Below are 13,152 nucleotides of genomic sequence, written 5' to 3'. Positions count from 1 at the left end.
AGGAAATTACAATCCCTGCTGAACAGAGAAGAGATTTGGGTTTTAGAAAAATCACACTGGCTTTTTTACGTTCCCAAGAGAGAAGCTTCCTGAAAAAATATTTCAAGTTTATTCAGCCGCTTAATCCACATAAAGCTGTTGGATATACAGCTTGAGCGAGAGGCCCCAATTCCAGCCTGATCTGTCTTCACAGGCACAGCGGCATTCTCAATGCAAGCCTTAGCTTGGCCAGTCACCAGAAAAAAAAAAAAAAAAAAAAGTTTTTTTAGACGCTTGTGTCCCTCTCCAAAGAATCTTCAGTTTTAAAATTAAACTTAAACCTGCCGAACTCTCTGAACATCTGGGCCAGATTAGAGCTGATGTGTGGTTCCCAGTGCAAAATTTATTAGTCTTTATTATAGCTGTTGCACTTCTCCAGGCCAGTCCACAATCACTGGAAGCCTCCTGGGCAGCTAGTTCAGCCCAAGCAGGTAGTTTTGGTGGGGAGCATATGTTTAGGGCACATGCCCACATCCAGCTGATGAGGGCTTTCTAAGCTGCTGCTCTAAAAAAGAGTTATACAAACCAGGAGGATAGAGGAAGCCGTGGGTGATATTCTTGTCTGCTAAAGAGAAGGAACAATTTTGGCTCTCAGAAGGAGCAATCCTGACATCAGCCCGCAGACAGTCTGGGACAGTGGGAGGAAGAGGCGATATGTCTCCCTGTTGAAAGAGAGAAAAGAAAAAAAAAAAAATGACGCCCACATTGTGGCTCACCCATCGCCTTACTTGGTTTGTAACTTCCCTAGAATGTTTTTCATTTAACCTTTTCTTATTTTGTTAGTGAATCAGGTCTACGCAAGCAATGGAAATGGATGTCTTCAGCAATGTTTTCTTCTGTGGTTCCCTTCTGGTTAGGGACATGGGAAGGGCAAATCAAATACACCTTGGAAAGGAATATTTGCAGGTTAAAACCTGAATTGAGTGCAGAGGGATAATGGGAGCTACTGCTAAAAACCCAAATCTATTTCAGGCTCTAACTTTAGGTGGTGATATATACTGTGTTTGCAAATAAAAATTGAAAATAAAATATAAACTATTTTTAAAATACAGATATGACTTAAGGATAATATTCTTCAGTTGAGCAAGAACTTCTAATTAACCTAAGATTAACTCAAAGAAGCTGTAGTTGTATAAATTTACTTAATTTGGGGACTTTAATAAATTTGTAGCTATGCTTTATTCATCTTGAAATATAGGAATATATTTTTATAATTTTCTTTGCAACTTTAAAGACTAATACAATAATTTATTTACTAGCAGGCATCTATAAATGTGCTGCCTAAGTACTTAAGGTAATACAGTATTACATAATTATACTTTGATGAGCATACAATTATGAGTATATAAACATTTTGCTATTCATTTAATTTTTTCAGAAATTTTGATTTATATGCCCTCTACTGCCCACAACATATATATTTCTTAAACAATTATTTTATAATTTATAAAAAAGAAGATTAAATTAAATTAGAATGTTCTTCCTCTATTCACTATATTGTGCTAAAAGCAAAAATTAGCTATGGTGTCTACAACATATTTGGTAATTATTTTATAATATGTGCACATATCAAATCATCACACTGTACACGTTGTAAACTTACACAATGTTATATGTCAATTATATCTCAATAAAGCTGGGGAAAAGTAAATAAATAAAATGTACAAGATCAATTCACAAAGGAAAAGGCAGCACACACTGTGTGCTACATTCATAGGCAGGAGAGCTCCGTGATGAGATATAGGACAGGAAGGAGATGAAGATGAGGGGAAACACAAGCAGAGGATGTACGCCTAACATGCTGCAACACTCCGGTTGGAAAACACTATACAGCAGTGGAGTAAACTTCTCAACTTGATTGTACACAAACATTTACCTCTGCTCCCCTCTGAAATCCCATTAAAAGAACAGTAATGATGAAGACACATAAGAGATGATAAGAAATTTTCAGAAACTGGAAGTCAGATAAGCATATGTGTTTACTACTGTAACCTTGACTTGGTAAACCAGTAAACACTGATAACAAAGAGCCTCTGGTTGGGAAAAACTCAAAGAAACTGATTCCTTCTGTAGAACACCAGAAGCGTAGAACTTGGAGTCTCCTAAAGACAGGGGATGTATGTAAAGTTGAAAAGAAGAGGATAGGTTGAAAGTCTGTAAAAGAGGCCAGACAGAAGCTTTACTCACTGGGGAGGTTGATCCAAAGAGACAACCAGACTAAAGGACACAAGGCACCCTGGAAAGCAGGTGAAAGCAATGGAATTAAATTTTAAAATCTATGCACTGAATGGTAAGATTCCCTCCAGTCTCATCACGCCGGTGTATGTTGGTTCACATGAGAAGTGTCCTTTCTTTGAAAAACAAACCAGCCTGAAAAGAAAACTAGATACAGTTGGGAGTCCCCAACAAAATGTCTGGCTCTCCTCCTGATTAACCTGTAATGAAGCCTATCAGCTGGCAAGCTCAGCCCTGTAGCTTAGTGCCTCACCCTTAAATTATGAGCTGACAGCCAAGGACCACCAGATATGCATTGGGGTTGGGGAGAGGAACCAAGAAGAAAAAGAGACAATACAGACAGCAGAAGAAAACTCACTTCTCACAGAGATGAGAGTATGTATGGCATCCATAGAGAAAGAGCAGAAAGCATTTAAAAAGGAAAGAGATGACAGAAAGAGCTCTTGGGATTTAAAAATATGACAGCAGAAATAAAATTTTCAATAAGCTCTAGAAGATGAAATTGCAGATATTTCTCAAAAAGTGAAGTAAAGACAAGAGATGGAAAAAAGGAAGGCACATATAAACACATTAGAAGTCTAATGTCCTATTAATTTTGAAGAAAAACTGTTTCTAAAATTCTAAAGCTAAGCCCTCAGTTAAGCATATAGATAGAATAAAAACATTTTGAGATGCACAAAGTCTCAAATATGTATCTTCTCCTCTTCCTTTCTTAGGAAGCTCCTCAGTGATATAGTCACCAAAACAAGGAGTAGACCAAGAAATATGAAGATATTAGTATTAGATGCAGTGTATCCGCTCCCATCATTTATTTCATTCTCCTTCTGGTGCAGATACTAGAAAGCTAAAAACATTTGTTTATATTCTTTCAGAAACATATAGTGAACAATTCTGAATGACCAGGTTTCTTCACTTGGTGTAAAGGGGCACATAGAGACGATGCAAAGTGGGAGAACTAGGGAGATTGACAGCCAACCCAGTCAGCCCTATAGACACCCAGAATATTGTGAGTTGATGTTTCCTACCACACACCTTACCATTTTACTTCAAGAAATATATAATATATGAATGCAGTCATTGATGCATTTTCCACAATATAGGGAAAGCGAAGTGCCTATATTCAATAGTTAAAATTATAAAAATCTTAAGGAGGGAAGTTTATTGTAATTTTAATGTGCCTGCAGCTATGGAAGTTGTGCTCAAACAATTCAGTTGGGCAAAATGTTTACTATTTTCTCAAAGTGGCATAGACTTTGGGTTGGGAGAAAAGGACCAGGATGTATTTAGTCAGAAAGTACTAAAAAAAAGTTACACGTTTTCTGCTAACTGAAAATCTTAGATGTGCTTCTTATATATCAAACTTGAACCCCCAAATATAAATACATCAAGACTGGGAAAGACAGGATATGGCCTCCTTTATAAAGGTGAGATCATGCAGTAGGCAGCTCTCTAGAAGGATGGAGGGGAGGTATAGTCACATCATTTCTGAATCTTGGGCTCTTGAGAAAAGGCATAGTGAACTACCACCTTACTACCCCACCACTCCCCTACAGAAACACACACACACACACACACAAATAGTTTCATCCTTCCATCTGTTCAGAGTTCCTTAGAGTTTTTTAAGCCAGGGGATAGAAAGTCAGGAAAACAATAAATAGAATTCAGACACTCAGATGAAATCTGAACTCTAGTTCTCAAAATTCTTCAAGGGAAGTAGATGATAAGCACAGACAGGAAAGTGAGATACTTTCATTTCTAGTCTGGCATGGAGACAAAATAGAACTTAAACAAGGGATAAAACTATTTTTATTGAAGTTATATAGACTCTCCTTATCTGTAGACTGAATGTCAAAGCTAAAACATATTTATTTGAAGATTGGATAATTGTGATCTTGCCTTATGGTAAGGATAATTATACACGTTTAAATTGTTTTTCTGGTTGTGATTTTTTTCTATAGGGAAAAATATTTCTTATAGTTCAAAAAACAAAAAAAAACCTTTTGCAACACACAACAATGTCCCTAGTTTTTAAAGACTCACAAAACACATTTGGGTCATAATTTACAATATCAGTGCTAACAAGCTTTAGAATCAAAAAAGACTTTGTAAAAATTTAGTTATGGGAGATTTTTCAAAGTGTACTAGATTTTCTTCTCTGAAAAAGCCCTTCGACTTCATATTCAATTTCTGAATTAGATATGCTAAATAATTGTAATTCTTGCTATTATTTTTAATTTTCCACCTAACAACATAAAAAACAATTCTCATCTTCCTACTGAGGAGGGCCAGAAGCAAAACCCTTATACAGTCTGATCAACCTTAATGGTTTTGAAGCAACTGCTGTAGGACCGTGATTTCAAATCACAGCTACTTCCCCCAAACTCTTCTGAGATAATAACAACAACAACAATTAGAAAACCCACCAAAACCACAGAAAAACAAAAGTTCCATAAAACTTAAAGACACAAGCCAATTGGATCCATGCTCCAAAAAGTGCTTATTTAAAGTCTGATTTTTCAGACACAGAGCTGATTTACAACATTTCTATGTGACTCTCAAAACATCCTTGTATGTAATTTTCTTGAACCACGACATACTAACAGAGCAATTTCTGAATTAGAAAGCAGAAAATTGCTAGAATTCCATCCTCTCACATGGAAGGAGAAATACACAAGTAGTTCTGTGGGATCCTGAAAGGACAGGAACTTTGGGTAACAAAGAAGCTAGTTTTAAAACAATAACAAAAAAAGAATTGTACTAAACTCTTAGTCTGAGACCCCTTGAAATCTCTCTGCCTTTGGTTTCCGTTAAAGCTCATATAAATTCAGGAATGCAAGACAGCAGGAGAAAGTATTAAACACATAAACATTCCCCTTAACTCCACATAATCCCTGGTACCTGGACTTTTCAAAATAGAGAATTGAATAATAAAACTGGCCTTGAATATACTGCCCCTCTCAAAATCAAAACCAAAATAGAAATTATTTTAAGGAATAAATAACTTCATATTATTGTTTCGTAGTACGCTTCATAGCATGTTGAAGAAAATCACAGACAACTGAACACTGTGCATATTAAGAAAGTGATGTTGCCATTAACCATACATATGAACTCAGGTAACTTTGTAAAATATTTGCTCACGTTGGAAAACAACATTAGTGCTCTCCTACCACTGACCACAATTAAACCATTGTCAGCGGGAGAGTTGACTTTCAGAACACATAAAGCCATAATTAGTAGTGGGAAAATATGCTTATTCCAGAAATCTTGAATTGGAACAAGAAGAGTAAATAAACTGGATACAACCAATCATTTCCTTTCCATAAAAAGAGATGGAAGATCTGTACCCTTAACAAGAACAGTAATAGGTAGGGGTTTGTCATCAGAATCTTTGTATATAAAATACTAAGATTTTTCTCTACAAAAACAGCTTCCTGATTATTTATTTACCCTTCTGGTTGGAAGTACTGCTTCATCTTTAGTTCTTTAAAAATAATGGTTGGGATTAATTTATCTGATGCATTCACTCAATAACCATTTACTGGGCAGCGGTATTGTGCCGGGGGATACGTTAAATAAAACCATTCCTGCCATGAAGGAGTGTTTGGGCTGATTTTTGGCAGACTTTGATTTTTGCTTTAATTTACATTTCCCTGATTGCTAATAAGTTTCAATTGCTTGGTTCATATCCTTTGCCCATTTATTAACTAAGATGCTTGCCATTCTCTTGTTTATTGGTAGAAATTTACTAGCTATTCCGGATCCTAATTAGTATTCTGTATACTCATCACTTGTTTCTTACATGCAGTGCAAACATATTGTCCCACCCATAACTTCATTTTTTTGGTCACACATTAATGTTAATGTAGTAAATTAATCAGTTTCCTCTATGTAAGTTTTGTTTTCGTTGTTGTTCTGTGTCCTAAGAAATCCTTCTCTATCCTGAGGTCATAAAGATATACACAAAGGAAAAATGGATTTGCTGTTCACATTTAGGTCTATAAATTCACCATCAATTTAATTTTGTATGTGGTGTGAAGTAGGGATCTAATATTTCTTTTTCTTATGGTAGCCAATTGTCCCGGTGACATTAATTGAAAAGGAGTTTGCCAGATAGTGAAAGAGGTAAGAGGATTTGAACAATTGGATTCTCAACCTCAATCTGCAGAGACCTGTAACATAGGACACCTATACATGTAAGTCTAGCCTGGCTTCTTAGAGTACTAGATCCTTTAGGGAAGAATTACATCTTATTCACATTGTATTTACCGTGCCTACCATGGTACACAGCAGATAGTATAGTATTTTAAAGTAATCAAATAAATAACAAAACCCTTTATAACTTAGTTACCATCACCTTTTAGGTGCACCCACCATATACTTGGGAAATACCAAATGAAATGTGTGCCTCTGTACTTCCTGTTGCTTCTCTTTGAAATCTTCTTTTCTACCTGCCATACCAATTAACCAATTGGCCTGTAAACACTCTGCTTTCTCCAGGCAAAACACAATGTATTCCTCTTTTGCACCCATGTAGCACCTACAAGTACTTGTAAGTAAAACCTGGGACATTGTCTTATCAATACAAGCCACAGGTCCATTGAGCTCCCTTTGGGATCTCTACTGCAAATCAAAATTCAACTTTTAGTATAGTAAAGAACTACAATTTCTTTCCAGCCTGCGTGAATCAATGGACACAGGAACTTACCGGTTTAGGGACTGTATATGAACTCCAAAGGGGCATCCTGCTAGTTTTGTCAAATCCACTGACATATTCCCTGTGATAAAGAAGACAGAGTTCCTTGTTCTTCTGTATAACCCTGGGCCTTCCAAATGGCAAATTTAGTTTCTCTGTTGTTGTTACTAAAATAAAAATAACATAAAATTAAAATGTTTGTGAAAATTAGCAAATGTTTCTATGTATAGTAACTACCCATCTCTGATGGATTATTATTTTCCAGGTACTCTGATAACTATTCTACATATTTAACCTCTTTTAAGTCTTACAACAACCCTATGAGGTAGGTGTTATTATTCCATTCTATAAATTATAAAACTAAGGCTTAGATAAATTACTTAGCTAAACAGCTAACAGTTCACAAGACATATCCAAAGAGATAAAACTTTAAAATCAAAAGCACATACTTTATAACAAAGATGACTTACTTTCGTAATTGTCCTAGGAAAGAAATTGGAATTTTATTAAAAGTATGCCTACTGTATTTATTCATTTTTAATTATCTGCCATTAGTCTAAATTCCACCAATTACTGATGGTTAAAAAATGTGCAGGGTATTCATGCCATGGAATAACACTCAGTAGATTATAAGAAGATTGTCAAAACAGCCAACGTATTTACTGAACTGTTACTGTGTGCCAGGCACCATTCTAAGTACACACGTATGTTAACTCATTTAGTCTTCGTAACAACTCTAAAAGTAGGTATTTCCATTTTACAATGATGAAACAGGCCTAGAGAGCTCAATACAAGAATACTTGAAAGATAACAGGTTGATTGTAGCTAATAACACAGTATTGCACATTTGAAAGTCACTAAGAGAGTAAATCTTAAAAATCCTCATCACAAGAAAAAGAAAGTTTTTATAACTATGTATGGGACAGACGTTAACTAGACTTATTGTGGTGGTCATTTTGCAATATATACAAATATTGAATCATTATATTGTACACTTGAAACTAATAAAATGTTATATGTCAATTATACTTCAGTTAAAAAATTTTTTAAGTAAAAAATAAAAGGGATAACAGGTAATAATAATATTGCTCCAGGGCAGACACTGTTCTACATTCTTTCCATGGGTTAGCTCTTTTTTTTTAATTTTTATTTTATGTCAGAGCATAGTTGATTAACAATGTTGTGTTAGTTTCAGGTGTGCAGCAAAGTGATTCAGTTATACATATATTCATGCATTTATTCTTTTTCAAAGTCTTTTCCCATTTAGGTTATTACAGAATATTGAGTAGCATTCCCCGTGCTATACAGTAGGTTCTTGTTGGTTATCTATTTTAAATATAGCAGTGTGTACATGTCAAGGATTAACTCTTTCAATCTTTTCAACTACGTGAGGTGAGTACCATTACTATAGAAGAGACTGAGGCACAGAGAGGTTAAGTAATTTGGCCCAGGTTACACAGAGGGGAAGAAGTAGACATAGGACTTAAACCCAGGCAGTTTGTCTCTTCACATCTAAAAAAGTGAATAGGGAACTGTAGACAACGCACCACCATTTCAAGGAATTGTTGAGTGCTTGAGACCATCATAACTATTCCACGCTGCTACTGTTGTTATTAGATCTGGGGCATTTTTCCCTCTTGTATATTGGCAAGAAAATCTTTATGTTCAGAAGAACCTGGAAGCTTATTTTGGAGAACCTCCAAAAGGCAATATGGTATTCTGTTAGGTCTAAACATCGAAGACTTAACATGCTTTCTATTGACCTACTTTCATCTTGGGTGAGATTTAGCATTTGATTCACGCGTTCAATGTCAGCATTCTGCAAGATAACGTGGGAGATGGGGAGAAAGTGAATCATAGTAACAACACATGTTTTAAAAGGTGATCAAGATTATTTCTGCAGTAGTCACATGAATGTTTTACTACGGAACAAAAAAGCCAGACTAACTTGAGTTTAAATTCCAGTTCTGCCACTACCTCAGAAATATAGAGACATTGCTACTCCCAGGAATACATTTTTTGTGTGGGAGTCTGCAAAGATGTAATTGATGATGGGGCAGATCATTCTGACCGTAGCTGGAATCAATTACTAAGCTGGGATGACAACATCCCAGGGTTTCTCAAGCTTTAATATATATATATACACACACACACACACACACACACACACACACACGAAACTCCCTTGAGAGTCTTGCTGAAATGTACATTCTGGTTCAGTGTGAGCCGAAGCTCGGGGGGCCTGAGATTCTGCATCTCCAATGAGCTTGCAAGTGATGCAGAAGCTGATCCTGGGACCACACTGAGCAGGAAGGGACCTTCCTTACAAAGAAGAACTTGGGGTTTGCAGTCACACAGACTGAGCTTCTGTGACACTGGACAATTTACCTAACTTTTCGGAACCCTCTTTATCTCTAAAGTGGGGAAGAAAACACCCACTTTATAATATTTATTATTATTACTTTAAATAGTGGTTCCATTGAGGTTATCTGGAGCAGTAGGAAACCCACACATTTACTCTGATTTTCAGGATGGATTTGATTTTTACTGGAAAGTTTAGACTTTTGCCCCTTTAAATCTTTTTTGGTTGGTAATTTACTTATGCATTTATTTCTGTGATATGATGTTATTTTGAGGATCAGAGAATGGAAAGCCTTCCCTGACCCCTGGCTCTAAGAATTCTTACCTGAGGCAGCTGGTATTTATTTAGCTTTACAGCCACCCTTGGGACTTGGCATCAAATGCACCTCGACATTAGTTTTAGCTTGATGGAGTCCCGATAGTGGGCTCCAATTCCATTCCGATATCCCAGCCCCACCCATGTGCTTTAATTCTCACAGCGGGGCTTGGTCCTTGCATTCTGAGCTCCTGTTCTGATTGCTTGCCTTTGGGAGACGCCTCTTAGCACTGGAATCTCACCTGGTTGAGAGTCTCCTGGGATCTGAAATCCTGCTGCTGAACTCAGCTGGGCATCTGATCCACTAAAAAGACCTTCCCAATGCTGACTGTCTGTCAGACAGCCTCCAAGCGTCCTCTCATCAAAGGGTTCTTCACTACTACCCAGAAGAATACCTCCCACTTTAAATGCTAGGCTTCCTGCTGAGCAGACTCCGCAGCACCGACCCTAGTGGGTGTGTCAGATGCCAGATCTCAGTCCCTGCCCCCGCGGGCTATTTCTGCTCTGAAATAACCGAGTATGACCATCTGATTCTTAAGCTGTAAGAAAGATGGTTTATGAGGGAAATCAAAGAGAGCCCCAGGATTCCACTGTTTTGAACGATTACGGACAGTTAGCTCACCGTGGATTAACAATTGCCAAATAGTGCTTTCCAGCTTACAAAACATATTCACATACTTAATCTTACAATGGACCTCTCATTTCCAGATAAGGTTCAGAGAAACCACATATTCTCTTAGTAAATATCTGAGCTAGAACACAAACCTGGTTGTTAGCTACTCTGGTTGTAGATGAGTTTGCCCCTTTACATTCTTATGGATACATGAAGTTATTACTTACACTTTGTAGCTCCGGGCATGAACACCCTAGAGTATCTGTGGGCAATGGAACAGTAAAGCCACAAACAGAAAACTTTGACACTTCTTCTGCATGAGATGGTTCATAAAAAGGCACCTTCAGAAGATAGTTTAAACTACCATGGGTACCATTGTTTGGTGCTGGTTGAATGTGTAGAAGATCTGTTTAAAAATTAAATTCAAAGTAGTTTTAAATTAGAAGGCAACAACATCTATGCGGAAGATGGGAGAAAAAAAACACTTAGTGTTCACTTCCTTTAATAAATTCTGCTGCACACACCATTCAGTTTAGCAGCTTCCCCCTCCCCTCCCAATTTCCATACCTAGTCTTTCTAGAAAATAGGAACAGTTGCTGTAAATGAGCCACAGGAGTGTTTATGAACTGTTTCTGTTCCTCCGGAGAAAAGCATCTTTGCTTAAATGATCACTTTGTGCCTTAAGTATATCATGGTTTTCTAGCATAAAAAAGCTACACTTTTAGTAAAAACAAGTTTAAAGAACTTAAATAATTTACAATCTTACTTGTAGTATATTTATTTAATTATAGGAAAATACTCTAAGTACAGATACTTTTAAAATATTAAACTAGTGAATTTTGCTTAAAATTTAGAGAACTCTTTATAGTTTTTCCTATAAAAGCAGAACATACAAATATTGCACAAACATAACCTTGTAAGTCCCTGCTGAGGACTACCAAAGAGATCTCTCCTAGAACTGCAATCCTAACTAGTTCTTTTTAAACCTTTCCTGGAAAGGGCCAGTAGCCCTGACCATAAACTCAGGCTTGGGAACAAAGAATTTAAGTTAATGCTACAACACATTATTTTTTAAATGGATACTCTTTGGTCTCTAAGTTACATTCAATTACCACAGGCCAGTGGCAAGATGAAGAGTGACAACTGTGAGTGTACTTATGTTCCCAAATTCCTGTAGCTAAAGGTGAAATTGCAACTCAATTCATTGCCTTGCCTAGCTAAATGATGTGTGGTCTGAGGGAAGCACATAGGCAGGAAGGTAGGTTGGAGTCCCCAAAACTCTAATTCTTTACTGTTTTTTAACATTGAGTGTAATGTGTCGATCCAAATAGGACTTTTTTACCATCCTTTTATTGCAGAAGCTTTCTCTCTGTAATTACAAGAAAATACTTCTGATTTTGCTGTTATCCCTGCTCTGAAAAGTTGGAAGTGTAATTTTATTTATCTAAGCTCTATTAAATTAAATTTTCATGTAGTAACTAACAGAAAAGTTGGTCTCCCAGGGTCTAATGTTTATCATTACTAAAACAAAACAAAATGAAAAGAACTCACATTGACCGCTAAATAATTCTGAATAGTAAATAATTCTACCTCATCTTTTCTACTTTCCGTCTCCTTAGGACAGAGCATCTACTTCTGGGATTCAATTTATCACCAGCTTCAAAATTCATATTTTTAAAACTCAATTCATATATGATTGTTGAAGTTATATAGGTATACTTACCGCACATTAGGTTATAGATTTCAATATTGTCAAATGGCTCAACTTCAGTCTGCTGTTTAAAACTGGGTCCATGTGCCAGAAAGATAGCCTAGGCAGTAATAGTCCACCTATTACTAGATGCCATGTAATCTCAAAAACAGATGTTGGAAGAGACACAATTTTCTTTTTCTAACAGCTCTTCTATTTGTATCTTAAGCCTCTTTAAGAATTCCTTTCCAGGTTTTTTTTTAACAGTATTTTTTTTATTATTGAAGTACATTTGCTGTACGATATTATAGGTTACAGGTGTGCAATATAGTGATTCACAATTTTTAAATGCTCCATTTATAGTTATCGTAAAATATTGGCTGCTTTCCAGATTCGAAAATGATTTTTGCAACATTTCCACCTGAGATGTTGTACCAAGTCCAATCAAATATAATCCATACTGTGTTTACTTCTAAATCCGCCTGCTTCCATAGCACCTCCTATGTCAACAGACTAGGAGAATACAAGCAACACTGGACAACTGATGCCCACACAGTTCTACAACATCTGGACAACAGAAATCAGAAATTCATCATACAACATCATATATTCTTTTGATACTCCTTTCTTATCATTGTTCACATATGTTACTACTACATGACAAAAAATGTTGACATTTCTAAGCATTAAATATTTTTGCACAACTTATACTTGCTCACTCATTTCTCAAGGACATCTCCCATTTACGTTTAGGATGAAGAGACCTAAATATTTTTATTTATGTTTAAATAATTAAAGGTAACTTTATATTATTTATAACAGATCTAATTTGTTTTAGATTCTAAATATCTAGAAGAACAGTATCAAACACAGATAGGCAATTCTTTTCAGGCTACAGGAATATAAATATACATATATATATTTTCCCAAGATAATCAGCAAAGAATTGGAGGCATAGGTTTTTCTTGCAGTAATTAACTCAATTATCAAATAGTACCCTAATTAATAGAGAAGGATGCTGTCTCCAGAAACTTCTCAAGTATTTACAAAGAGATATAATTCATCATGACAATGTTAAGAGGCAGTATATTCATATAGAGCCTAACACATTTTTCTTCCTTTGGAAAGGGGCATGTGTGTGTGTGTGTGTGTGTGTGTGTGTGTGTGTGACAAATGGAACTAGATAAGACAATCAGGTTGCA

The 13,152-nt window shown here is 36.1% G+C and overlaps 1 protein-coding gene across 1 annotated transcript in view; it reads right to left on the bottom strand.

The window, feature by feature from the left end:
• ENPP3 (ectonucleotide pyrophosphatase/phosphodiesterase 3) overlaps window positions 1–13,152 on the bottom strand; it is a 69,337-nt gene that overhangs the window by 14,108 nt on the left and 42,077 nt on the right. The window contains exons 17-21 of the mRNA XM_022556704.2: window positions 11,984–12,071; window positions 10,488–10,666; window positions 8,738–8,789; window positions 6,983–7,137; window positions 566–701 (exon numbers count right to left, since the gene is read on the bottom strand). Coding sequence (XP_022412412.2) covers window positions 566–701; window positions 6,983–7,137; window positions 8,738–8,789; window positions 10,488–10,666; window positions 11,984–12,071 — 610 coding nt within the window. The remainder of the gene's footprint in view (window positions 1–565; window positions 702–6,982; window positions 7,138–8,737; window positions 8,790–10,487; window positions 10,667–11,983; window positions 12,072–13,152) is intronic.

The sequence above is a fragment of the Delphinapterus leucas genome, chromosome 12, assembly GCF_059928025.1.
Source record: "Delphinapterus leucas isolate spDelLeu-1000000601 "Yukka" chromosome 12, BTC_Dleu_Yukka2, whole genome shotgun sequence".
Taxonomy (NCBI): Eukaryota; Metazoa; Chordata; class Mammalia; order Artiodactyla; family Monodontidae; genus Delphinapterus; species Delphinapterus leucas.
The sequence above is the reverse complement of the archived record's forward strand: the minus strand, read 5'-3'. Positions and strand labels throughout refer to the sequence as shown.